The sequence below is a fragment of the Corvus moneduloides genome, chromosome 6, assembly GCF_009650955.1.
Source record: "Corvus moneduloides isolate bCorMon1 chromosome 6, bCorMon1.pri, whole genome shotgun sequence".
Taxonomy (NCBI): domain Eukaryota; kingdom Metazoa; phylum Chordata; class Aves; order Passeriformes; family Corvidae; genus Corvus; species Corvus moneduloides.
The window spans coordinates 63,424,760-63,451,387 of record NC_045481.1 but is presented as its reverse complement, the minus strand read 5'-3'; the positions used below and the strand labels follow the sequence as shown (position 1 = coordinate 63,451,387).

General features: G+C 58.9%; 3 protein-coding genes across 3 annotated transcripts; 2 read left to right on the top strand and 1 right to left on the bottom strand.

Annotated features, from left to right (window-relative positions):
• The first annotated feature begins 16 nt into the window (after positions 1–16).
• RIC8A (RIC8 guanine nucleotide exchange factor A) lies at positions 17–11,282 on the top strand. The gene is given in 12 exon segments (XM_032111858.1): positions 17–113; positions 1,464–1,637; positions 3,882–3,929; positions 6,017–6,631; positions 6,972–7,066; positions 7,856–8,006; positions 8,612–8,707; positions 8,861–9,005; positions 9,366–9,510; positions 10,192–10,311; positions 11,062–11,146; positions 11,148–11,282. Coding segments are annotated over 11 exon segments (1,620 nt in total). The 5' UTR covers positions 17–113; positions 1,464–1,553; the 3' UTR covers positions 11,184–11,282.
• A 2,099-nt stretch (positions 11,283–13,381) lies between these two features.
• SIRT3 (sirtuin 3) lies at positions 13,382–18,532 on the bottom strand. The gene is given in 9 exon segments (XM_032111982.1): positions 13,382–13,895; positions 15,137–15,259; positions 15,261–15,347; positions 15,682–15,843; positions 16,045–16,145; positions 16,263–16,495; positions 16,766–16,957; positions 18,171–18,247; positions 18,439–18,532. Coding segments are annotated over 7 exon segments (774 nt in total). The 5' UTR covers positions 16,813–16,957; positions 18,171–18,247; positions 18,439–18,532; the 3' UTR covers positions 13,382–13,874.
• A 98-nt stretch (positions 18,533–18,630) lies between these two features.
• Positions 18,631–25,544, top strand: PSMD13 (proteasome 26S subunit, non-ATPase 13). The gene is given in 14 exon segments (XM_032111912.1): positions 18,631–18,823; positions 19,094–19,172; positions 19,776–19,810; positions 19,982–20,037; positions 20,209–20,252; positions 20,444–20,530; positions 21,098–21,269; positions 21,763–21,842; positions 21,926–22,051; positions 22,523–22,585; positions 23,308–23,388; positions 24,048–24,128; positions 24,131–24,166; positions 24,847–25,544. Coding segments are annotated over 14 exon segments (1,131 nt in total). The 5' UTR covers positions 18,631–18,728; the 3' UTR covers positions 24,943–25,544.
• Positions 25,545–26,628: the final 1,084 nt, after the last annotated feature.

Below are 26,628 nucleotides of genomic sequence, written 5' to 3'. Positions count from 1 at the left end.
GCTCTTCCTCCTCCTCCTTCTCCTCCTTCCCCCCGGCACCGGGACCCTCGGGCCGCTCGCCCGGGCCGGGGCGGAAGGGCTGGAACTTGCCCCCGAGCGATCCCGGGCCGCAGGTACGGCCAGTGCCCTGCCCGGGCTCAGGGGCGGGACACGGGGCTGCGGGGGCGAGTAGGGGCTTGGGGACCAAAAAATGGGGGGGTTGGGGACAAATGCAGGGCTTCGGGGACAAGAATAGGAGTCTGGGGACAAAAAGAAGTTTTGGGGAAATAATTTGGGGTCTTGGGACAAAAATAGAGGTTTCGGGGGGAAAGTAGGGGTTTAGGGACATAAATAGGGTTTTGGGGGCAAAAAGGGGGGTTTGGAATGCACCGAAATGGTGGGAGAAGGAGGTGGCAGCGTGAGGAGCCAGCAGGAGTATGGAAAAGGGGGATATGCCCAATGATCCATTGGCTCGTGCCATCCCCCCGAAAGCAGAGGTGGATCCCCTCCATGCCAGCCCCTAGGCATGGGGATGCTGTGTCCCTGTCCCCGGCCAGCCCAGCCTCCTGTCTCCGCAGGTTTCCGCCTTCCAAAATGCAGGATCTGCCTCCTTTGGTCCCCCCAAGAAGCCCCTCTGGGGCTGCGTGGGCAGGAGGGAACATTCCCAAATGTGTGTGATTCCCAAACCCCGGGGGCTCTGGGCCTGGGCTCCCGGTTTGCTGAGGTCGGTGTGGCCAGCTCAGCCTCATCCCCCTGGGAACACAGAAGCCGGACACATGTCCGAGCCCAAACCTGCTGGATTTCCCCCCGCTGGGAGTCACGTCCCCCCCGCACCGTGGGCTCGTGGCTCCGTGAGCCGCTAAACCGGTGCCGCGTCCAGAAGCACCGCGCGGTGCCGCGCATCTGCTGCTCGCTGGCAGTGTCGGCACGGACATCCTCGCCCGGGGGGCTTGTGGCTGCGCCTGCAGGCACCGGCCATAATCCAACCCGCCAGCAAGCCCCGCTCGGCTGCTCCCCGCCACCTGCGAAGGTAGCTCCGCCTGGAGCCGGAGGATGCTCTCCCGCCTGGCCGCTCCATCCCTTGTCGCTCCACGGGAATGTTTCTGGCTTTATTTATTATTCCCCCCCCCCCATCCCCGCCCCGTGCGGCAGCAGAAATCAGGGCAGGCGGGGAGGAGGAGGAGGAGGCAGGGAGCTATTTCGGGGAGCTGCTGTTATCTGCTCCGCGTTAATCCCCGGCTGGTGGGGGGAAGGTTTTCCCTGAGTGCTTTCCTGGGAGGGCGTATATGAAACATTGAAAAGCAGAGCGAGGAAGAAGAGGATTAGCCGGAGAGAGAGAGGAAGCTGGCTGCTGGCTTTGCTCGGGTTATCCATCCGCTCCACTTTTATGGATGCAGCAGCGTGAGCAATATCACTGGGGATTTTTTTTGTGCTGCGTTTTTTCCCTCCTTGCTCTCCCCACCCATTTCTCTCTTCCCTCTCAGAGATCGGTGTGCCGAGGTGCTTTTCCATCACCCTGGAAGTCCCCTCGCTCCCCTTCCTCCAGGCTGCGCCGTAGCTGAGCTGTTGGGATAATGGAGCTCCAGGCTGTGGTATCCACGCTGGAAAGCGGGGAGCAGGACACGGTTCTCAAGGTTCTCCAGGTCTACAACCAAGAGGTGAGTGAGCATCAACCCCTCCCTCAAATCAGGGACTCCTAAAAAAATTATTGTCCAGATCCCAAGTAAAACCTGGCCGGGAAATTAGAGTCAGCGTGAGGACCGAGTAGGAGGAGCTTTAATGTTAAGGCAGTTTTGGAGGTGCTAAGAGAGGCCAGGGGGGAGCTGCAGGTGAAACAATGTTGGGATTTGCAAGGCAAAGATGATTAGAGGTGACTGCTGGGATCTCGTACGGGCACGGCTCTGAAAGCAGGAAATAATGAAAATGAATATGGAATATCAAACCCCAGTGATCTAGGAGCAGAGGTGGGAGCATTTCTAGCCTTAAAGTGAGAAAAGATTATCCGTGGTGGTAAATCTCTGCTTGGAGAAAGGAGACTGAGGGGAGACCTCAGCTGTTTACAGCTTCCTCTGGAGGGGCAGCTCCAATCTCTGCTCTCTGTGGCCGGTGACAGGACCCAAGGGAAGAGCTGGAGAGGTTTAGGTTGGATATTAGGAGAAGGTTCTTTCTCCCAGAGGGTGGTCAGGCACTGAGCAGGCTCCCCAGAGAATGGTCATGGCCCCAAGGCTGCCTGGAGCTCCAGGAGCGTTTGGACAACAGGCACAGGGTGGAACTGTTGGGGTGTGTGTGCAGCGCAGGAGTTGGACTGGCTGATCCTTATGGATCCCTTCCCGCTCAGGATATTCTATGGCTCTGTGAAATCCTGCTTGACACCGACTCTGGTTGTCAGGGAAATTTCCTTCGGAGGTTTCCCCTGGGAGGGGCTGGCCCTGTGGATCACTCTGACTCACTCTGCACCAGGCTCTGGAGTAGGTGGAAGCCAGCAGGGAAAACCTGAGGAATATTTTGCAAGAGCGTGTGAGAGAATGTGTGGAACTATTCCTGACAGTCGGATTTGGAATGGGGAGGTATTGGCCAAGAAGGAGCAGGTGCCTGTTAAGGACAGCACTGGGGATTAACAGCACCAGCAGCAGGTGCAGCACTGGAGTCCTCAGGAGGGTGCAAACAGTGTCTGTGTGCCCCGCAAGCCACGATATCTCCTGTTGGATTCCCCCAGCTGGGTCCTTCCCGGGATATCGGGCCTAGGGACCTGGAACCACAGGGTTTGCTGGCCCATCTGGAGGAAATGGAGCAGTCAAAGAGGATTATGAAACTGCAGATAAACCTGGTACGGCCTGGCATCGCTTCTGCTGCAAGACTGATGGGTCTGTATCCTTTTCCTGCGGATTTATTTTAATTCACTGTCGTGCATACAGTTTTTGGTTGCTGGGAATAAACTACAGCTAAAGCAAAACCCCAGGTGCGGCCAAAACACCCCCAAATGGGATTACAGCCTGCAGAGAGGATGCGCTGAGGGAAGAACAAGCAGCCTGCCTGTGGGTCACAGCGGTGCCGGGACCCAGCCTCCAGCTCCTGGCAACGTGGTCCAACAGCCTGTGGGTGGATCAGCTCCTGGAGCTCCCACACAGCCCCACGCCCGGGGCTGCTCCAGGCACTGTGTCCATCGCTGCTTCCAGACTGGACAGACCAGCCCCGTCCCCGGGCTCTCGGTGACTGCACACACAGGATCAGTGCTTCATGGATTTGAAACGTTTTCGTTCTCCAAGCTAGCATCAAACTCTCTCTTGGTATGAGCAAGGATTGCCTCAGTCACTGGGAAGTGCTGCTTTTCCCCCGGCACCTGTGCTCTCCTGTGCTCTCCAGTTCTGTGGGAGCAGGTTTGGCCAGGAAGGAGACTGTCAGTGAAGAGCAACCAAAACAGCGAGAGAAGCCCGATGAATGGAGATCAGGAGTGTTTGTTAGGCAGGGGACAGGATGGAGTGTGGAGATCAAGTCCCTGGTGTTTAAAGAATGGCCTGGATAACCATGAGGATCCATTCCCATGTGCCAGAGAGACAGGACTTCTTTTAGTCAGGAAAAGGAATAGTAAATGTCAAGGGGAGACGTGTAGGCACAGCTCAGTGGTGTCGCTGAGCAGCGGAATTACCGGCTCTGATGGGATACTGGGATTGGGATGAATACCCACTGTGCTGCTGCAGTATTTAAACTAAACCCAGTGGCGTTCCACTGGTGCTGTGGATCCGGGGGTGATGCCCAGAATGGAAGCGGGGGGCTGTCAGGAGATGGTCTGTTTGCTGTTGCAGCGTGTTTCGGACCCGCTGCTTTCCAGCTGAATGTCCCTGCCCTGGTCCCATGGAGTTTTAACCTATTCCTTATTCTGATTGGTTTTGTTTTTCCCACAGAAATCTCAGTGCTTCACCTTCGAGGATGAGGAGCGGGAAGAGAGGAAGGTAGGCACACGCTGCTTGCTTTTCTCCTCTGGTCGGCGTGTAAATCTGCTGCTCCGTACTCATGTCCAGCTGGGCTTGGCAAGCAGCTCCCACAGGAGAGGAAATGAGAGTTTTCCATTAACTTGGTTAGGGAGTGGTGTGCCTGGAGTGCCTGGCTGTGTTTTTTGCATCAGGAGTTGGCGGTTTGGATAAAGGGCAGCATCCGTCTGGCATTAGCAGTGGTTCCATGACCCACATAGTGCCAGCCACGGCTGTGATCCCTGGGGCCTCCGGGCAGGGATCACAGCTGTGCCGGCTCCAGGGGAGGGCCAGGGGCTCTGCTGGCAGCCAGCAGCGGGATTTGCCCGGAGCTGTGTGTCAGCAGATCCTTTAAGCTAGTGTAACCTGGCACTTGGAGGGAAGGAGCACTCTGCCTGCTCATTCCTGCTCCTGCAGCTCTTCGTGCCAGGGCAGGCCTCAGCCTGGCTGTTCTGCCGCAAGGATGACTGTTTTCTTTGGATTGTTTTCCAGCTGGCTCAGTTCTGTGGTCAGTTCACTGGTGGATGGTGCCAATGCCTGTGTTAGCACAGCAAGTACAGGCCAGCTGACCCGGGTGGAGAGCGGGGCCTCCTTTGGCTGTGCCAGGGCCAGCTGCGGCCCCATGGAGTGTTCCAGGCACAGCCTGAAACGTGGGACTGGATCTGATGAGATCCGAGCTCTTTGCCTTGCACTGACCCGCTGCTTGAGCTGGGACAGTCACACAGAGCATGGCTCTGGGCACAGGGTCCCACTTTTGGGGTGTATGCCCCAAATACGAGTTGAGCATCACCACCAGCTCCTGGTGCTCGGGTGTTCAGATGGTTCAGCTTCAGGCACACACCCCGAGATCTCTTTCTCCTGAGCCAGCCCGAGGCTTTGGTTGCTGGGGCTGAACCTGAAGCTCTGTCTCTGTGTGAGGAAGGAGAAGAGAACAGCTGTACTTCCTCATTTCCCCAGGATGTGAGTGTGGGGCGCATCACGAGCCTCGCATTAGGGACGGAAGTTCAGTTTTTCTTCATTCCTTCCCGCAGCAGTTTCATTCCACCAAGGGAGAGTCAGGTTGGACATCAGGAGGAATTTCTTCATGGGAAGGGCGGTCAGGCATTGGAAGGGGCTGCCCAGGGAGGTGGTGTGGTCATTGTCTATCTCTGGAAGTATTCAAGGAACGCCTGGACGTGGCCTGGTGTGGTGGTGAAGGTGCTGATTGGTCACAGGTTGGACTTGATGGTCTTGGAGGTCTTTTCCAACCTGGATGATTATGAATAATGACTAATGATTATGATTAATGATTTCAGCCTTAATGATTCTCTGATTATTTCGAAGTGTAACCAATGGGGCTGTGTTAGGCTAGTTACAAACCTCATTTTTGGGTTCTTTCACTCTTGTAACGTCACAGGAAGACCCGTGCTCTGAGCTGTGTTGTGTTTGAGGTCCGGTGGGCTCCTGCAGCGGTGTGTGTGGGTTACTGCTGTGACGTCAAGTGTTGCCACACGTGGTTCAGCCTGAGCTGCCCGTGTCTGTGAGGCCTTACCTGTGCTCTCGTGCTGCTCCGTGACTCACTGTTCCCCATGAGCTTTGCAGCTCCCGTGAATTGTGTTAGTGGGGCGCTGCCAGTCTGTACCCATGGAGGATCTGGGCCAGTAGGGCTCCAGACAGCACTGAAATGGAGGAGATGCTGCTTATTTGAATCTCCTGAGGTCCCTTCACCTCTTTTCCCAAGGCACCACGTGCTCTCTTCACCTCCCTTGGGTCCTGTGTCCCTCCCTTGTGCAGGGGGGCAGGTCGGCCCTGCCAGCCTGAACCATCCTCACCAGGGCAGAGCCACCACAGGGACCTGTTTGTGCTCTCCCTCTACACCCAATACCCTCTGCAAGACATTTTTTTCCTGGTTGTTCTTGCCCAAACTGGTCAGGATCAATGCCAGATCCAGGCACTTCCCGAGTGCTGCCGAGTGCACACCTGAGTGGGCCCAGGTGACACTGCTGTTGTCCAGGGCAGAGCACGCCAGGGCCGGAGGGAGCACTGGGAAGCATCAGTATCCAAGGCATTGCTTGTTTCCAACTGCACAGAAAATGGCCCAGCTGCTGATCAGGTTCCTGGAGAGGGAGCTGCAGCCGTCCTGCCAGGTCACCTGCCTGGAGAGCATCCGCATCCTGTCCCGGGACAAGCACTGCCTCGACCCTTTCACCACCAAGGAAGGCCTGAAGACCCTCTCCAGGCACGCCGGCATCGATTACTCGGAGGAGCTCATCCGGGAGGTCCCAGACTTGGATGTAATCCTGGAATCCCTGAAATGCCTGTGCAACATTGTGTTCAGCAGCGCCATGGCGCAGGAGCTGACGGCAGAGGGGCGGCTGGTGGTGGGGCTGGCCCGGCGCATCAAGCTCTACAACGAGCGCAGTCTTCCTCACGACATCAAGTTCTTCGACCTGCGTCTGCTGTTCCTGCTGACGGCCCTCAGGGTGGACGTCCGGCAGCAGCTCGCCCAGGAGCTCCGAGGCATCAGCCTCATGACAGACACCCTGGAGCTCACCCTCGGCGTCAAGTGGTTGGACCCCTACGAAGTTGCCACCGAGGAGGGACTTCTCCCGCCTTTGCCGCGGCAGGAGACGGAGCGAGCCATGGAGATCCTCAAAGTGCTCTTCAACATCACCTTTGATTCCAGCAAGAGGGAGGTGGACGAGGTGAGCTCCTTGGGCCCAGGGCATTCACGTGTCTCCGGGCTCTGGCTTTGCAGGTTTTCTCCTCCCTTGTGTTTCCTCGTGTCCCAGGCTGGTCCTTGTGCACCCTCAGGGCGGCGAGGGCCTCGGGTGTCCTTGGGGCACTGCCTCTGTCCAGTGCAGTATCACCCCTGACTTTACCTGTGCTTTTAGAGCATTCCCAAAGGGAGAATTGAGAGTCTGCTTCCCTTGGAGCGCCCTGCAGTCCATGGTCAGGCTGCTGGGGGGGGATAGGCTGCAGGCTCTGGGGTGTGTGGGATCCCCTTTGCTGATGGAGCTGTTCCTTTCTCCATGCTGGGGCCAGGAAGATGCTGCTTTGTACCGGCACTTGGGTGCCCTCCTGCGCCACTGCCTCATGATCTCCGCCGACGGCGAGGACCGCACCGAGGAGTTCCACAGGTCTGTGTTGGGAAGAGCTTCACCTGCAGCTTCACCAGCTCCCCCAGGCACATCCTGCCTGACCTTGGGCGTTTGGGAGGGACCCTGCTGACCAGCAGCTCTTGGGGTTGGCCTGGGGATCCCTCACGCTCCCAGAACTCAGAAACAACTTTTCCTCCCCTGGGAACGCCATGTGGGAATACCACGGCCTCCTGGCCCCTGAGATCTTGTTCCATGTCCTGTGTCAGGCTGTCCCAGCGGTGACATCCACCTCAGTGGGCAACTGGCCAGAGAAGACGTGCGCTGCTTTAATTAAAAAGTCCACGAGGTGGCCTTAATTAGCCTTAAGCCATGCTGAGAAGTTGGCTGTCATGTTGCCGGGCGTTATTGGTGCAGGGGTTTCGGCTCGGAGCAGGCGGCACTGCCTTGTCCCCAAGAACACATAGTCAGGGGGATCCCAAGCAGTGCTGGCGTGGAACGTCAGGATGAGGAGTGAAGCAGGAGACTCCACAGACAGACCTTGGACCACCCAGATTGGTCCTGCTTGGCTCTGTGTCTAGATCCATGGGTTCTCAGTTGTCACTGAAGTCTCTTGGACTCTCAGCATATAGTTCAGCTGCCCAAAAAGTGTTTCAAGTTATTCCCTTTCAGCGGTGTGAGGAGCTTGAGATGCTCCAGGAGAACTCGGATCGCAGGGTCCTCACACTCCCGCAAGTTAATGACGGGCCTTCGTTTCTGCAGAGCTGGAGAACTTCTGGGAGCAAAGCCCCGTCACTGTGTGTTCACTTCTCTTCTCTTCCACACGTGCAGCCACACGGTCAACCTGCTGGGCAACCTGCCCCTGAAGTGTCTGGATGTGCTGCTGACTCCCAAAGTGCAGCCGGGCTCGCTGGAGTACATGGGCGTCAACATGGATGCGGTCAGCATCCTCCTGGACTTCCTGGAGCGGCGCCTGGACAGGGTGAGTGCTGGGGCCGCTGCTTCCCCCAGGTCCAGGGCACCTTTCCCTCAGCCTGGAAGAGCCTGGTGGGAGCACCACGCTTGGTTTGCAGTTAGCCCTTTGTAGGGGGGACAGCCTTTGGCAGAGCTGTGGTTGGTGGGACTAAACCAGCATCTCTGGACTGGGAAGGTGACTGCCATTGCTTTGAGGGCTGCAGGCAGTGAGATCAGTGGAACAGGGGATGATTAGCTGATAATTAACTGGGTGATTGAAAAATCAGCCCTGTTTCACTCAGCAGTGATCCAGTGGGCAGCTCTGGAAGCCTGAGTTGGTGTTACTTTCAAACTTGAGTACAGTTTTCAGCCTCTGGAGTTGTTCCAAAGGGCCTCCAAATTCTACCACTGCACTTCTCTGCCCTGGATGCCCGGCCCAAGTATTTCTGGCACTGCCTGTGCCACAGCGAGTGGTGTAGGGAGGGAGGAGGCACTGAATGCCTGTGGCAGAGGTCGGGAAGCTCCGTGTCCATCCATCTCCCTGATGGTCTGTGCTTGTGTTCTCCAGCATGAGCCACACAAGCTGAGCTCAGCATGACTGACGTGCTGCTCCTTCTGGGGATGTTTCTGCAGGGCCACAAGCTGAAGGAGAACCTGACCCCTGTGCTGAACCTGCTGACGGAGAGCGCCCGAGTCCACCGGCAGACCAGGAAGTTCCTGAAGGCCAGGGTAGGCTGTGCTCAGCCCCACGTTCCGGGGTGCTGCCCTGAGGGGAGCGCAGACGAGCAAAGCCCTGCCTATGGCCACGCTCTGGGTCCTGCCGGGGGTGGCTGAGGCCTTTGGCACCCGCAGCGACCCGTCACCCTCGCTGTGGCCCTGCAGGTGCTGCCGCCGCTGCGGGACGTGCGGAACCGGCCGGAGGTGGGGAATTCCCTGCGGAACAAGCTGGTGAGGCTCATGACCCACATCGACACCGACGTCAAGCACTGCGCCGCCGAGTTCCTCTTCGTGCTCTGCAAGGAGAGCGGTGAGTCCTGCGGGGCTTCCGCAGGGAGACCCTGGGACAGGGACCCTCTGCAGGGCTTCTGCCTTCCCTTTGGGACAGCCCTGCCGAGTGGGGGAAAAGGGGAGCGCTCCAGGAGCTCTGTGGGAAGGAGGTGGTGCCTCGCAGGCCAGCGGCGAGGGACAGGCTGTGCTGGAGGACAGCCCAGCCCCCTGCACGCAGCCTGGCCCCCGTTCAGCCCCCACACATGGGCCTTGCTCCCTGTCAGCATCTCCGTGTCCCCGTGGCCTGGAGGCACGGCACAACCGCACTGCTGGGGCTGGCGGGAACACGGGGCTGGCGGCGGGGGGAGCCCAGCGTGGCGTCTGTCCCTTCTCCTGGCAGTGTCCCGCTTTGTGAAGTACACGGGCTACGGCAACGCCGCGGGGCTGCTGGCGGCACGGGGCCTCATGGCTGGCGGCCGGGAAGAAGGGGAGTACTCGGAGGATGAAGACACGGACACGGAGGAGTACAAAGAGGCAAAGCCCAAGTAAAGAGATCTGCTCCCCCTCTAGAGCTCCCCTCCTCCCTCACCTTCCTCCCACTCCTGCTTTATCCTTCTTGGTGCACCTGCTGCCATCTCCTTGTTCTGCTCTTCCACGTGCAGCAGGGGTGGAAGTGCCCGTTACTCCTATCCCTCTCCAGAGCTCAATGTTGCTACACCCAGCTAGTTTTTGGTTCCTCTTTTTCCCTTCCCTCTCTTTCTTTTCCCCTTCCCTCTCTTTTTCTTTCTCTTTGCCTCTCCTTTCCTGCACAATGGGTGGTGTCTCGAGGGTGGGGGTCCAGGCCCGTGCCCACCCGTGTGTCCCACACTCACCGGCTTCCTGTTCAGTGTCCCTGCAGGTTGGGTTCGTTGGGATTTTCTCCATTAGCTTTTGTCTCCTGCCTTGAGGAGAGGGAGGAAATGTCACCTGCCCTCGTGTACCTCATTTCCAGTGGCACCGTGGCATTGGCAGGAGGGGGTGTTGGAGAAAAGGGAGGTGTTTATAAGGATGTAGGTCAGAAGCCCTCGGAGCACTGTGATGGCACTTGGGGCTCAGGACACAAACAGTGGTGACAGCCAGTCCTGTCGTGCCATTCCTCTGCTCCATGAGGCTCAGAAGGGTTCCAAACAGCCCTTTGTAACCTGCTGTCCCCCTCCTGAGCCCTGGCCTCCCTGCTCTCTGTGCAGCATCAACCCCGTGACAGGACGTGTGGAGGAGAAGCTGCCCAACCCCATGGAAGGGATGACGGAGGAGCAGAAGGAGCACGAAGCCATGAAATTGGTCAACATGTTTGACAAGTTGTCCAGGTACTGGGACATGGTGTGTGTCTGGGGGTGCATCTGTCACAAACCTTCCTTTGGCTGTGTTCCCAAGGCCTGAAGGGATCTAGGAGAGGGAGTGGTAGGGGATGTGTGGGGAAACTTCCCTCAGCATGGCCCCATGACGTGCCGGGGAAGCGCTGCCAGCCCCTCCAGCTTTGGCAGGATGGGACACTGTGGAACTCCTCGCTGTGCCTGCACTGTTCCCAAGCACCTGCTGCTCGCCAGCTTTGTCCAGGTGCTTGGGAAGGACAGCAGCCTCTGTCGTGGCAGTGCTGCTCAGGGGAAGCAGCATTTTGGGGACAGATGGGGGGGACAGATGGCAGCCAGCGCCACTAGCCACTTTCCCTGTTGGAGTGCTTTCTCCAGTCGTCTCTGACCCAGAGGAGCCCAGCTGAGTTCAGGCTTCCGAGAGTAGGAGGGAAGTAACCCCAGGGTGTGTCGGAGGGAGAGCAGCACGGACCCTGGTGCTGGTTTCCCTCTGGGAATCCTGAACCACACAGAACAGGACTCTAGAAGGGAGCCTATTCCAGGGAATAGGATTGTGCTTCCAGGCCATTGCTTTGCCATGCTGCAAGTTTTAGGGCTGGGACTGTCCCCGCTTCTCACACAGATCTTTAGTGGTGCCGGGGGTGTTTCAGGCCATTTCCACAAGCCCCACATTACTGCTGTATTCCTGGTGTGTTCCCGTGCTCCGCTGCAGCTCCGCCCGACCTTCCCCCTCTCCCCTGGCTGCAGGGAGAAGGTGATCCAGCCCATGGGCATCACCCCGAGCGGCAACCTGGCGCCCATGGAGAACGCCATCCGCAACATCGCCGACGAGCGCGTCGTCCTCCGACTCGGACCTGGGGCTGGACTGAGCCGGCCCCAGCCACGGAGAGCCGGGCTCCAGCCGCTCTCCCTCGGAACTGGTGCTGCACCCAGGGGCTGGCACTGCGCCAGGACTCTCCCTGTGGGATCTGGATCCAGCCTGGACCCCTCACAGCCCACCACATGGAACACCCGCCTCCTTCCCAGCTCCATAGCCACCTCTCCTTCCAGAGGTCTCCGTGACCTGGCTCCGCCTCGGTCTCTCCTGTCAGCAGCCTTGAGGATTTCACACTCCAAATTGCTTCCAGGACTCTCCAGCAGGATTTTTGGTTTTTAAATATGTGCTGTTTGGGAAGAAGGGTCAGGGGGAGGCTCTTCCTGCCACTCCACCACGGTTCAGTGATGCACGGAGCCTCCGGTGTGCACGCGGCTGTGTGTGCGCCCGGCCCCACAGTGGGGCTGCTCCCCAGGAATGCCGTGGGAAGGGGGGCTGCCAGAGAGGGGTGTGGGCCTCCAGCGGGAGTGGCATCCGCAGGGTGTGGTGCAGGTGGCCGTGTCCATGTCCGTGCACACCCGGAGCGTGTGGGTGAGCAGAGCAGAGCCCGGCCAGGCCCTGGAAGCTTCCAGTATTCCACTGGCCACAGGAGAGAGCGCGCGGGCGGCTGCTGGGAACGCTCCGATGTCCCTTCCCTGGCACTGGGCGCTGTCCCTGTCACCACCCAGCTGGGTTTGGGCGTTCGCCTCTCCCCACCTCCCGCTTTCCAGACGAAAGGCCAATACCTGTGCTCTGCCCTTGGCTCCTCCTCGCTGTCCCCAGGTCACTGTGTCCCCCAGGGGCTGCTGTCGGCCTGGTGTAGACTCGTCTTTATTTTATTCCTGTTTTCTTTGGAAAGAAAATCTTCCCGTTGGTCTCATGTGCCCGAGTTCCCAAACCTCCCGTCATGAGTAGGAATGCACAAGTGACGCTAGAATAAAGCCAGCCTGACACGTGGGAGCATGGCCGTGATTCCTCCGAGCAGGGAAATCCCCCTGGCTGTCCCCATGGCAGAGGATCCTGCAGAGGTGTTCCTGCCCTTAGGTGTCCTTAGGAGCAGGGGTGTTCCTGGACGTGGTCCTGGAGGTGAGAGCTGGAGGGGTGCTTTGCTTGGCTTTCCCCGTTTCCACTGCTGAGGCCCCTCAAGGCAAGGAGGATATTGAGGGGCTGGAGCATGTCCAGGGAAGGGAATGGAGCTGGGGAAGGGTCTGGAGCACAAGGAGCTGAGGAGGCTCAGCCTGGAGAAAAGGAGGCTCTGGGGAGATCCCTGACAGGAGGGGGCAGCTCCCAGGGAACAGGGACAGGACAGGAGGAAAGGGCCTCAAGCTGTGCCAGGGCAGGTTCAGGTTGGACACCAAGGAGGAATTTCCTCATGGAAAGGGCTGTCAGCCACTGGAAGGGGCTGCCCAGGGAGGTTTGGAGTCCCCTCCCTGGAGGTGTCCAGGGAAGGCCTGAAGGCAGCACTCAGTGCTCTGGGCTGGGGACAAGGAGGGGACCGGGCACAGGGTGGACTCGATGATTTTGGAGGTCTTTTCTAAGCTGGATGATTCTGTGGTTCCATTTAGTTCCTGACTGACCCCCAAGTGCCATTCCAGGCTGCTGGGCTGGGGACAGCCCTGCTCTGTCACAGTGTGAGCTTTTAGGCCAATCGCATCTTTCTCTTTTTAACTAGCAAACCCCCCCCCCAGCCTGCTCCCAGCCCTTCTGTGTGCAGACACAGACCCCTGATCCCTTCCCAGCTGCTGAAGCTTTCCCAAGCTTTCTGTGCAAAAGGAAAAGGGGGGTTTGGTGCTTTTAATGCAATTGCTTCTGATATTGCTGTTTGAATTTTCCAGAGAGCTTAAATCCCTAAGAACAGCTGCCAGGCCTGGCCTGGAATGCCCTGGAGCAGGGGCTGAGCTTGGCACTGGGCATTTTGGGGGGAGGTGTTCATAGAATCAGGGAACTCTGTTTTGGGGGGAAGCAGGGGATGGTTAAAAACGAAGTCCCCACCATTTCCAGTGTGGATCCATAAGGCTCTGTGTTGTGTTCTGTCAGGTTTGGGACAGAGCAGGACATGGCTGCAGTGCTGTGACGCTGCCACCCCCCAGGATGGCATCTACAGCAGGGAAAGGCACTTGTGTGAGGGGGAAAAAGGGAAAAAAGGTACTGAAAAGCAGGTGAAAGAAGCAGTGGTGGGAACAGAAGGTGTGACTTTACAGAAAACCCCTCAGGTGACATCCAGAAACGAATCATCTGTCTTTATTATTAAATAATTAACACTCCAGTGATTCAGAAACTCCCCAGCAGCTTGAGCTGGAATGGGAATGGGGGGCAGCCCCCCCGCCCCTGGCTTGTCCCCTGATTAGCAGAGATTTCATGGAAGACTAAACACAGCCTGCAGCAGCTGAGGATCGTGGCCAAGGGAACAGTGGCTGGGGAGGAGCTGTGACAGGAACTGGATGCTCAGCCCGGTGGGAGCTGGAAAACACTCTCCAGTCTGTCCTGGCCTGACCCTCATGGCATTCCAGCTCCTGCTCCGTGGAACCAGTGTCTGTGAGGGGCTCTGGGATGGATGGCTCGGAAGGAGGGAGATCCAAACAGCAGCTGCAGACACAGAGCTCATTGGATGTGCTGGCACGAGCCCCCGGGCCCTCGGACACTTGCTGGTGACACTCATGGCTGGACGTCCTCCAGTGACGTGCTGAGGGGTGACAGGAGCACCTTCCTACTTGTCCTTGGCATCCAGCTGGAAACAGAGACCACAGCGCTGGCCAGGGAGCATGAAACGTTCCAGCCCCAGCACCATCCCCACAGTCACAGATCCAGAATCCCAGAGTGGTTTGGCTTGGAAGGGACCTTAAAGCTCATCCAGTCCCACCCCTGGCCACGGACAGGGACACTTTTCCACTAGTCCAGGCTGCTCCATGCAACTGGTTTTCCTCTGTCACTGCTGCAGCAGCATTATCCCTCAGGGATTCAGAGCAGCACAAGCATCATGCCAAGGGCTGGCTGGTCCCCAAAATGTTGGTACCAAAGAATCAAAAACCTGGCCAAAAGGCTAAGAATTCCTACTCATTCCTGCTGCGTTATCTGAGGGAAGTAAGAACAACCTGGATGTTGCAATTGGAATGCTGAAGCCAGACTTTGTGGAGTCACGTTTGGACAATGTATGCCTAAAAAAATAACAGCTCTGTTTGATGTCAAATGTGGAAAAAACCTCCCAGTGGTCTACAGGAATGTAGTAATTAACATCTGCACTGAGCTCTGAGTAATTAAGAGCTTGTTCCCCTGCAATTTCTCACTCCTGAAGATCCCAGAAGGTGACAGGTGTGAGAATGGTGGGGGAAAAAAGTCTGTTTAAAGATTTTCATCACTGCCAAGTGGAGCAGGAGCAGGAACCCCACTCCCTGTCCGGCCGTGGCAGCAAAGGCTGGGTCTCAGCACACCTGGAGCCTCCCTTCCCTCTCTCCTACTGCGTATTGCTCCAGAGGAACCTCTGGAAGTGGCAGCACAGCCATGAAGGGGCTGCATGGAGCGAGGGCTTCCAGCCCCTCACATCCCGGTTTTGTGTTGTGGCACTGCTGGCCGGGGGCATTTCCTGGCTGGTTACTCCCAGCCCCTGGAATCGGCACCGTCCAGCTGCAGCCTACGGGGCTAGTCTGGGAACAAATCACACAGCAGGTGATGTAGTGGGAAGCTTTTCAGTCCCTGAGGGGGTCACTGCTTCCAGCCCAAATCCTGCCCTTTTCCATGCTCCTAGCTCATCCGGGATGGGCAGATCCACGTCTTCCCATCTACCACACACAGCGCTCTGCCCTGGCACCCAGCTGTGAAAACAGCACTCAGCTTTGGGTCAGTTTGGGGTTTTTTTGCACTCTTCTGTGGCGGTGTGACCCCAACAAGCACAAACACCACTCCCCTGGATAACTGCAGCACAGGGAACGCAGGGGCTGAGGGAGGAGCTGGGGCTTCCGAGCCTCTTCCCACCTTCTCCTTCTCCTTCTGGGTCAGCGTTTGCATCTCGTCGCTCCAGCCCAGCAGCTCCACCAGCTTCTCGACGCCGCCCACCACATCCCCGAGCTGGGCCACGTCGTTGTGGCGCTGCTGCCAACGCAAAGGGGCCCACGAGCTCCCGGTTGATGAGGACCCGGGGCACGGAGCTGCGCACGGCTCCGGCCAGGCTGGCAAAGGGCTCCACCTGAGGGGGAACCGAGGGGGCACGGGGACGGTCACCCTGCCAGGGGCAACCAGTTCCCAGCACACTGGGCTTGCAACCGCTCAGGCCACCCCGGCTCTGAACGGTCACAGCATCACCAGGTACCTGGTGGCCTTCCCTCAGGTAGCCCCACAGCTCTCCAGGTGCCCAGAAGGTCTCTTGGAGCTCCTCCGCCCTATTTCTTACCCTCCACCTCAAATTCCACCTCCCTAACCCATTTTCTCGCCTTCTCCTCTAAGCCCTCTCTCCCCTCTGGAGTCCCTTCAGGCCCTGTTGTCCGTGTGCCTTTTCCCCAGGGTTTCCCCCATTCCCAGACCTCCAGGGATGTCCCGATGACGAAGAGCAGGTCTGCCATGGGGAAATCTGTGAGGTGCAGGAGGAAGCGCTGCGGGAGCTGCTCGCCGAAGAACACGATGTCAGGCTTGACGATGCCAGTGCAGACAGGGCAGCGAGGGATCCTGTCCCCCATGACATCTCCCTGAAGGGAGACGCCCCAAAACTGCCCGTCACAGGGTTCAGAACCACCACGTGTCCTCAGAGACACGCCCAACCCCAAACCTGGTCCCCTCCTTAAACCTCTTGCCCCCGAGGGGAAAAAAACAGGTTGGGACCTGTCATTATGATAATAATTAATGCCTCCTTGCGTTAATTGTGTTGATGCCCAGCTGGGCCCACTCACCCTGAAGTCCTCTCCGGGGAAGTTCCTCTGACACACCGTACAGGTGGCAGTGGCAAAGGTGCCGTGGGCTTCCACCAGCCTGTCGGGAGGGATCCCAGCCGCTGGAATACAGCGTGGGGGAGAGGACTGAGCCAGAGCCTCCCTGTGCACGTCTCCCCGCTCCTGCCTCTCCCCTCAGCTCCTGGTGCTGCTGCTGGGGATGGGAGGAGGGAGCTCACCTCTCTCCAACCCGTCGATGTTCTGCGTGTAGAGGCGCAGGAGCAGCCCCTTGTCGTGCAGCAGCCGGAGGAAATAGTGGGCGGAATTGGGGCGGTAGTTGCCAGGATAGAGCTCCTTGGCCAGGGTGAAGAAGGGCTTGGGGTTGACGAAGAAATAGCCCAGCTCAAAGATGGCCTCGGGGTAGGGGATGTTGTACTGCTCCAGGTTGCTGTACAGGCCGCTCCCGGGGGACCTGCGGGGACAGGGGGCACCTGAGAGGGGCTGCCGTGGGACCTGGGCTGGAGACAGAATCCCAGGATCCCTGAGGTTGGAAAGACCTCCAGGTCCATCAACCTGTCCAACCTTGTCAACAAGAGCACCGAGTGCCACGTCCGGTCGTTCCTCGGACACCTCCAGGGATGGGGGCTCCACCAGCTCCCCGGGCAGCCCCTTCCAATGTTTACTCACCCCTTCCATGGACAAGACCTCAGCCCTCCAAGGATGCAGAGGATGGAGGCATCACCTGAAGTCCGGGATGCCGCTGGGCGTGCTGATCCCGGCGCCGGCCATCACCACCACGCGCCGACATTCCTTCTTCCGGAGCAGCTCGGCCACGTCCTTCAAGGTGAGCTTCTGCTTCCCCTCGTCACCTCCCCACGTGCCCCAAATGGCTCTGGCAGCCGCGCTCAGACAGAAGGGCCTGGAGCCCTGGGTCCTGCTCGGCACAGGGGGAAGCACAGCACTGAGACAACTGACAGTGACTTCGGCTCGGGGGGAGAAAACCACCCAAAAATTCCACAGGGAGCTCTTCCCTGGGCAGGATTGTGCGAGGGCTTCACTAGGAGGGAGCCTGGCCGTTATCCGACCCAAACCCTGGAGCAGACACGTCCCTCTGCGCCTCCTTCCATGGATCTAAAATACCAAGTCGCCGGCGTTCCTGTGAGAGGGGATTTTTGGACAGGGATGGACACGAGGCTGGACCCACTGGGAATTCACCAGTCTCAGTGTTGGTTTACACTCCTCTGGGATCCAGGAGACTCTTCTGTGTCCTGAGTTCAACAAGTTTCTCTCAGGGTGGTGTGTGACCCTGCCCAGGTGAGCACAGACACTGTCGTTCCCCTGTTCCCCCTCGGGCTGTGTGTGTCCCTTGTGCAAGGAATCGCAGCCCGTGCCCAGCTGGCTGGGAACAGCCATTATCATCTGGGAACAGTCATTAGCAGTTCAGGAATACTCATTATCAGCAGGGAACAGCTTCTTCTCCCAGAAAATTAGTGCTGCTGGAGCAGGGCATTGTGCACAGTCCAGAGCAGGCGTGGGGAGAGCCGGCAGAGCTGCTGGGGCTTGGCAAGCCCGAGGAGCAAGGACAGAGCTGGAAGTGTCTCCAGGCCTCAGAGTGGTCAGCTCTGCCTTCCCAGGGATGTGTGACACTGCCTTCCCAGGGATGTGTGACATTGCCTTCCCAGGGATGTGACATTGCCTTCCCTGGGATGTGTGACACTGCCTTCCCTGGGATGTGTGACACTGCTTTCTCTGGGACGTGTGACACTGCCTTCCCTGGGATGTTTTACATTGCCTTCCCTGGGATATGTGACACTGCTTTCCCAGGGATGTGACCCTGCCTTGCCCGCTGTCACAGGGATGTGACAGTGCCTTCCCAGGGACGTGACACCGCACGGCCTTTCCCTGCTGTCACAAGGACTCGGCTCTGCCCTGTCTCACCGGGTTCCCGGAGAGCTGAACTCGACATTTCCCCGGCAGATCCCGACTCTGCGGGCTCCCAGGCCAGCCCTGGCTCACACAGTGACGTCCCTGCTCAAACGGACACGGGACATCCTCCATCGCGGCAGCGCACCCCATCCCAACACCGATTCCCACCCTGCCCTTCCCGCAGGGATGCTCCGGCCCCGGGCCGCCCGTTCCCCGCCTACCTCCCGTCCCCGCCGCGCCGTGCGGCCCGCGCCGTGCTGCCAATGGCGGGCCCCGCGCTGCCACAGGCTCCTGCAGGCTGCAAGAGAGCAGAGCGGTGCTGGGGGCGGTGCTGGGGGCGGTGCTGGGGGCTCCCGGGGCTCCCGGGGGCTCCCCCCGGCCCCGGCGCTCACCGGCCGCCAGCAGCGCCCGCGCCCCCGCCTCCATCGCCGCTACCGCACTGCCGCGAGCGCGCGCGCCCCCGCGCTCCCGCCCCCCGCCGCCGCTCACCCCGCCCGCGGTCGTTCCGGCGGTTCCGGCGGTTCCGGCGCGGGAAAGGCACCGGGGGAAGGCGCGGGGGGCTGGCGGGGCGGCGGCGTTGCCGCGGTGACCGCGGGCGCGGCGGCACCGGCGCGGAGCGAGTGCGCGGCGGCGGCGGGCGCGGGGCGTTACGGTACCCGGCGTGCCCCGCGCGGCCGGAAGTGAGTGCGCACAGCGGGCACGGCGCGGCCTCCTCGCTCCGGTCCCGTCCGGCCCCGTCCCGGCCCCGGCCCCGTCCCGGCCCCGCCGCCGCCGCCGCCATGAAGGACGTGCCGGGCTTCCTGCAGCAGAGCCAGAGCGCGGGGCCGGGCCAGGCCGCCGTGTGGCACCGCCTCGAGGAGCTCTACAACAAGAAGTGAGCGGGGACGGGGTGCGGGGGGTTCGCCCGCCCCGGGTGCCGGAGCCGAGCGCGGCCGGGCCCGCCCGCCTGAGGAGCCCTCGCGGGGCCCGCCGGACCCGCGTCCCTTTAGCCGCCTCGGTGCTCGCCCGGGAGGTGGCTCCCGCGGTGTTCGCCCCTGTCAGGCGGTCCCAGCCCCCGGTTCGCCCCCTCAGACGCTGCTCGGCACGGGCCGGGAGGGGGCACGGGCCGGCGGCGTTGGGCTCACGGGGGTGTTTGTGTCCTCAGGCTGTGGCACCAGCTCACTCTGCAGGTGCTCGACTTCGTGCAGGACCCTTGCTTCGCCCAGGGAGATGGGCTCATCAAGGTGAGCGCACTCCTCCCGGCTCTCCCAGGTTTTCTGTACCGGGAAAAGCTTCTCTCTTTCCGATCCTCTCGGAGAATTACTAACCGGGGTGGGTTCGCTCCCGGGGTGTTTGCACTGGTGACTGTGTAAAAATTCTGCTAAAATCAAGTCTCTCGAGTTCAGAAGCTTCAAAGTGATTCTTTCCTTCACTCGCCTAGAATTTTCATTTTTGGGGGTTGCAGGGGAGATTTTTTTTTTTATTATTCCGTATTTTAGCAGAGGTTTGCAAGTGCAGGATGGGTGGTCAGTGGAAGAAGCCTGTGGGGATAGAATTAGATAAAATGAGCAGTTCTGGGTTCTGAACAGTGCTGGAATTTCTGTATGGGATGCCCCATTTTCTGGAGAAATCATAGGACCCTGGAATGCTCTGGGTTGGAAGAGACCTCGAGGACCATCGTGTTCCACCCTCCCCGCAAGAGACACCTTCCACTAGCCCAGCTGGCTTAGAGCCCTGTCCAGCACTTCCAGGGCTGTCCAAATAGAGCTGGAATAGAGAGGAAATGTGGTGAGAAGCTCTGAACTGGGCTTTCCTTGACCTGAGTGTCCCTGTCCTTGTCCCCGCAGCTCTATGAGAACTTCATCAGCGAGTTTGAGCACAGGTGAGTTACTGGGGGTCGCCTGAGAGGGTTTGAGGGTCACCTGGGAGGGTTTGAGGGTCACCTGGGAGGGTTTGAGGGTCACCTGAGGGGAACTGGGGGTCACCTGGGAGGGTTTGGGGGTTGCCTGGGGGGAACTGGGGGTCCCTGCTGACTCGGAGCTGCTCCCTGCAGGGTGAACCCCCTGTCCCTGGTGGAGATCATCCTGCACGTGGTCCGGCAGATGACAGGTGCGTGTCCTCCCCTCTTCCCCGTGCTGTTGTTAGCTCTGCATCGTGGCTGGGGGCCCTGGATGGGAACCCCTAGTGCAGCCTGCAGGGAGCCTGTAAAAGGCGGGTTGGAAGGCGAGGTTTGGCTCCACGAGAGCTGCATGTTTAAATCTGTTTTTCCCTCTGCTCCAGATCCCAACGTGGCCCTGACTTTTCTGGAGAAGACCCGGGAAAAGGTATGTTGGGAGTTGCTCTCGGTTGTTGTGAGCAAGCCAAGAGGCACGGGCGTATGTGACACCTGTGCTGGAGAGCAGCGCCTTTCCACAGGATTTGAGTGCAGGAATGCGGGCACAAGGGACGTTTATGCAGCCCCTGGAGCGCACCTGGCTGCAGGTGACACTCCAAAGGGGTCCCTGGGTCCCTGCAGGTAAAGAGCAGCGACGAGGCCGTGATCCTGTGCAAAACGGCCATCGGGGCCCTCAAGCTCAACATCGGGGACCTGCAGGTCACCAAGGTGAGGGGCAGCCTGGAATGGGGGATGGGGAGTTTTGGGGTGCTGGGACATTCCTTGGTTCTCCCAGCTCCCGGCTCAGAGGGGCTTGTGAGCTCTCCAGGATGAGGGAGCTGCTGACGGTGACCTGTGGTGGTGTTGCTTGAGCGAAGCACATGGGGTTTGTCATCCTTGGCTGGCTTTAAAACCATCTTTCAAACCTGAAATGATGTTTTTCAGGCAGGGCAGCTTTGGCTCTCCTCGAGCGAGTACAGAGGGATGGGTTTGGGGGGTGGAATCCTGGAATGGTTTGGGTTGGAAGGGATCTTGAAGATCACCCAGTCATGGGCAGGGATGCCTTCCACTAGAGCAGGTTGCTCCACCCTGGCCTTGGACACTTTCAGGGATGGGGCAGCCAGAGCTTCTCTGGGCACAGGGAGGGGTTTGGGAGTGGTGGTGGCTTTGGCTGTGTCACACCTGCCCGGGATGTCACCGGGCATCCCCCGGGAGGGCTGCGACCCTCGGAGCTGGGAGCGCAGGCACGCCCCAGGTGCTCCTTGCCCTGTAAGAGCCAGGTCTTGCCCTCCCCAGGAGACCATCGAGGAGGTGGAGGAGATGCTGAACACCCTCCCCGGGGTGACATCAGTGCACAGCCGCTTCTACGACCTCTCCAGCAAGTACTACCAGACCGTGGGGAACCACGCCGCCTACTACAAGGATGCACTGCGCTTCCTGGGCTGCATCGAGGTCAAGGACCTGCCAGGTAACTCCTCTGCAGGGGAAATCCCACTTCCCACACCCTGCTTCATCCCCACAAGCCAAATGAGTGCCCTGGCTGGGGTTTTCTCCGTGTTGTTTTGGCTGTGCCGTGGTGGGTCCGAGGTCCGGCTGGACTGAGGAGTGACCCCCGAGGACCTGCTCCTGGCCTGCACCAGGGGGAAGAGGGGGAGTGCCCCTGCCAGAAGGACAAGTTTGTTCCAATTCCCCAAAATCTTCACTCTAGATTCAAAAAGCAGCCCTTTTGTGCTGCAGGCTCCTGAGTTTCAGGCAGCGTGGGAGAAGATGAGGGCTGGGAATTGTTTAATGTAGGTGAGGCAGGGCTCAATGGGGCTTAAAGTGGTGCTTTATCCAAAATATTATTGGCTTGGCTTTTTTTTATCATCCAATTATTTTTGGTTGGGGTTTTCTTTATCCATAGCGGTTTTGGTTTGGGTTTTTTTTTCATGCAAATTATTTTTGTTTTGGTTTTTTCCCAGTATCAGAGCAGCAGGAGAGAGCCTTCACCCTGGGGCTGGCCGGGCTGCTGGGAGAAGGTGTCTACAACTTCGGGGAGCTGGTGAGTGCTGCCACATCCCTTGGTCCCTGGAGCCCCAGGAGCTGTTTCTGCCCTGCTCACACCCTCCTGCCTGTCCCCTGCAGCTGATGCACCCCGTGCTGGAGTCCCTGCGCAGCACGGACCGGCAGTGGCTCATCGACACCCTCTTCGCCTTCAACAGCGGCAACGTGGAGACCTTCCAGGCCCTCAAGTCGGCCTGGGGGCAGCAGGTGAGAGCTCTGGCACTGCTGAAGGCCCAGGCTTGGGGTTTGCAGCTGACATTTGGAGTCTGTGGCCTTTTCCTGATCACTTTGCCTCATTCCTGGCTCTGGAGCCACCGGTGTAATCCTGGTCGGGGCATAGGAGTGGTTATTCCATCTCGGTACCCATCATTAGTTTCTTTGGCTTCCCTCTGGAGTGCTTCCAGTGCTTTCCCTCCTGTTCTGGGAAGTGGGAGGGAGAGCAGTGATGCTGGATGTTACCTGTGCTGGCTACACCAGGAGTCACTGGCGTAGCAGTGGATTTGTGAGACTGCTGGCACTTGGACTGTTTCCTGGAACCATTCCTGGCTGCTGGGTGGGCTGTGGTGGCCTCCTTCCTCCTAAATGAACCCTCCCAGGGATTTATTCGTGCATGTTCTCCCCCAGGATGGGGGGAAAATGCAAGAATGACCTGCTTTGGTGCCTCTTCCCCCCTCACAGCCCGACCTGGCTGCGAACGAAGCGCTCCTGCTGCAGAAGATCCAGCTGTTGTGTCTCATGGAGGTGAGCTGGGATGTGCTCAGGGTGCCTGGTCCCTCAGCTGCAGGAACTCCAGGATACAGGAGGTTCAGGGTGGATTTTGCCCGTAGATGGAGCCACGGGCAGGTGCCGTGAGGGAAAACGCCTTGTGCTGGGCTGCTTGTCCCTAGTTCCTGGGGGGCTTTTGCGTGGAGTGCCGGGACAGGTGGGAATGGGTTATTGGGAAGGGCTAGATGGGATATTGGGAAGAAATTCTTCCCTGTGAGGGTGCTGAGGCCCTGGCACAGAGTGCCCACAGAAGCTGTGGCTGCCCCTGGATCCCTGGCAGTGCCCAAGGCCAGGCTGGACATTGGGGCTTGGAGCAGCCGGGGATCGAGGGAGGTATCCATTCTGTGATGTGGAGGAGGGGGAGAGCAATCCCTCAGGGATGGTGTCTGCAGGATGTTCCAGGATAACAAAAGGCTTCTGGAACACGGTTAAACGTCTCTGTCTCCCAGGGACTGAGGGTCCTTTCCCTGGTGGATAACCTGAACAGTCCCTTCCTGTCACTGGAAGGCCCCGGCTCCGTTGTCACCGCCCCACACTGGTGTAAAACATTCTCGTTGGACTTACCTTGGTTAAACGTGAGAAATGCCATTGCCAGCGCAGAGTGAGACTGGGCAGGGCAGCTTGAGGGAGGCTCTGGGAGCTGTGGGAATCCCCAAAACCCCGTGGGGGTTGTTTTTTTGTTTGTTCCCTGGATCCAGATGACTTTCACCCGCCCGGCCAACCACCGCCAGCTCACCTTCGAGGAGATTGCCAAGAGTGCCAAAGTCACCGTCAACGAGGTGAGTTTGGGGGTGGACACCCTTGGTAATGTCCAGGTTCTGGAGCTCTAAGAGTGCCTGGATAGACCTGAACCACACAGAATCCCAGAATCATCTGGGCTGGAAAAAAGCTCCGAGGTCATTGAGTCCAACCCGTGCCCAGAGCACCGAGTGCCACGTCCGGTCATTCCTTGGACACCTCCAGGGATGGGGATTCCCTGGGCAGTCCCTTCCAAGGCCTGACAGCTCTTCCCATGAGGAAGTTGTTCCTGGCGTCCAACCTGAACCTGCCCTGGTGCAGATTGAGGCCGTTTCCTCCTGTCCTGTCCCTTGAATCCTGGGAGAAGAAACCGACTCCCACCTGTTGCTCAGGGACAGTTGGGCTCTGTTGGCTTTCTCCACTTGCCTTGTTTTTCCTGGGATTTCAGAGAAAAGGAAATAAATCTAGTTGTAGGGAAAAAGAACTAAAAAACCCTAAAATCGAGTTTTAGCGGAAAGTTCTAGGGAGCAGGACTCCTCCACGTCGAGGTGCCGAGTCTCGAGGCAGTTCTGTCACCTGAAAGGGGGTGGGTGTGAGAGCTGCTGCCCGGGATTCTGAGGGGATCTCATGTGAAGGTGCCAGGTTTTACTCCTGTCAGGGGGAAAGCGGGGTCATTGCCCGGGATCATCTGTGTTCCCAGGTGGAGCTGCTGGTGATGAAGGCGCTCTCGGTGGGGCTGGTGAAGGGCAGCATCGACGAGGTGGACAAGAGGGTGCACATTGACGTGGGGTGCAGCCACGGGTGCTGGACCTGCAGCAGGTAAAGCCACCAGCTCCAGCTGGGCCGGGCTGGGGGCACCCGGGAGCGACAGCGGAGCTGGGAAGGGTCACAGCTTGGGGTGTATCACAGGGACAGGGCTGGCACGTCCTTCGTGAAAGCCACACAGAAGCCGTGGCTGTGATTTCCAGAAGGATCCAGGCCTCATTCCTAAGTGCATGAAACAGCCTCTGGGAGTTCTGGAGGTGTAGGAGGCACATTGCTCTTGGGAAGAGGGAAGTCCAGGATAATGATGGAGCTGTTGAGCTTCTCAGCTTCATCCTTGTAACGTTTAAGGAGACTGTGCAGGGTGTCTTTACCTTTAAGCCCAAAATCGAGTGCCTGGAATTCCAGCTGCAAACGACTCCTTTGGTGCATTTCAGTTTAACCCTTGCTGATTTGCTGGTAGAAGCTGTTCATCCCAGAATCCCAGGATGGTTTGGGTTGGGGAGGACCTTAAAGGCCATCCAGTGCCACCCCCTGCCATGGGCAGGGACACCTTGCGCTATCCCAGGCTGCTCCAAGCCCTGTCCAGCCTGTCCTGGAACACTTCCAGGGATGGGGCGTCCCTGTTTCTGGCTGTGTGGGGCTTTGGGGAGTGGTGTGGGCTCTCCGGTGTGAGGAGGAGCCTGTGGGCATTCCCAGGAGCTGAGGCACTCTGTCCTCGTGGCCTCGCCTTGCAGATCAAGGGCATGAAGGATCGCCTGGAGTTCTGGTGCACGGACGTGCGGAGCATGGAGATGCTGGTGGAGCACCAAGCCCACGACATCCTGACATAGAGGAGAGAGTGATTCCTGCTGCTCCTGAGGCCGGCAGCACTCAGACCACTGACTGCACTGGATCCCCGGAGGGGTGGGTGGGCAGAGCGGGAGCAGCCGGGGATGTGGCGAGCAGGAGGACGAGGACGTGGCCTTTTGCCGTGTGACCCTTTGGTGCTCGAGCCAAGCTTTCCCTCTGCTGGCACGAGTGGCTCTGATCCCTGGTCCCAGAGCTCCGTCCTGGGGGGATGGATCACTCCTGAGCCCTCCTGCCTCCAGCTGCTGCAGGAGGGTGGGATCCTGGTGCAGGATCCAAGGGGTCTTGGCCTTAGGGGGCACGGCCCGTCCCGCTGCCCTCTCCCCCTGCCCCTGCAGCAGCCTGAGGCAGCATTCCCCAAGTCCTCTTCCCCAAATCCTCTTCCTCCCCTGGCCCCCCTTCCCTCCACCTCTCCTCACCTACAGCAGAGGGAGCGTTTGCTCCATCCAAGGGTTTTCCCGGGATTCCTGGTTAGTGGGTGTGTCTATACACTTGAGGGGGTGGTTGTCTTTCACCAACGCTTTGTGCTCAGGTGAGGTGCAGTGGCATTGCCGGAATAAACGTCTCTGCCTTCCCTTTTTGGGAATTCTGTGTCATCTCCGTCCCTGGCAGCTGAGCTGCTGATCCCTTTAAAAACGTGTTTCCACGGTCTTGCTACTGCTGGGATTCAGGAGCTTTCCCCACCAGTTTGGTTCTCTGGTGTCGTTAGCAAACAGCACTGATGGAATTTTGGTACTTTTCCTGCTTTTCCTGCCTTGCCTGAGGGCATAAACCCAGCAAGAGAAAGAAGGGAGCATGTGGCTGGTGCCAGACTGGTGCAGGCACAGAGGTGCCTCACGCAAGGCAGACAAGCTTTGGGACACAGGACAAAATGGAATTGTTGGAGTCTGTACTTGCTCAACCTCCTGCTGCTGCTCTCCAGGCCCTTCTGGCTGAAATTCCCTCCTGGATGGGGGTTGTTCAGTGCCCAGGGCCTGCCTCCTCCCTGCCCTGACACTGGGTTTGAATTCCCCAGTTCCTGCTGCACCCTGTCTTCCAAGGCTTGTTCCTGGTGCCACTTTGACTTCAGGAGAGTGTGTGGAAGGGATAAGTGTTCTGATTGGGAAAAGAGTCCCTTTATTTCATAGCTGGGGACAGGAGAAGGCTTTAAGGAGCACGGTCTCCTTCCCAGTGCTGTGTCAGATCTGGCCCTCACTCCCAGGGCTGTCACTGCTCCTTAGGGAGTAAAGGAAACTCCACTGGAGTCAGAGTCATGGGGCTGCTGCCGCTTGAGATCGGCATCCAAAACCTGGAATGTCGCTGTGGGAAGCAGTGGCAGCTTCTCCCAGGAGCATTCCGACAGCTCTCCCGGCTGTGGAGCTCTGAGCAGCTCCTGGGAATGAGGCTCAGATCTGCAGAACCGTGACAGCTCCAGAGGTTTTTCCAAGCTACCTGGAAGTACCCCTCGCTACCCGAATCTTCCACGTGCTGGCTGCTTCCCTGTGCTTCCCTGGCACAGGTACCTTGGGATGTGGCGGGTGGAGAGGCCCTTCCTGCAGGGACGGGAGCGGGCAGGTGTGCAGCCCCCAGCCTGTGGCACCCTTTTAATGTCAATTCCAGCCTTGGCGTGTTTTCCTGTCAGGAATTTACCTTGGATTGGCTTCCTGGCTTGCGCTGGGAGGGGTGCACGC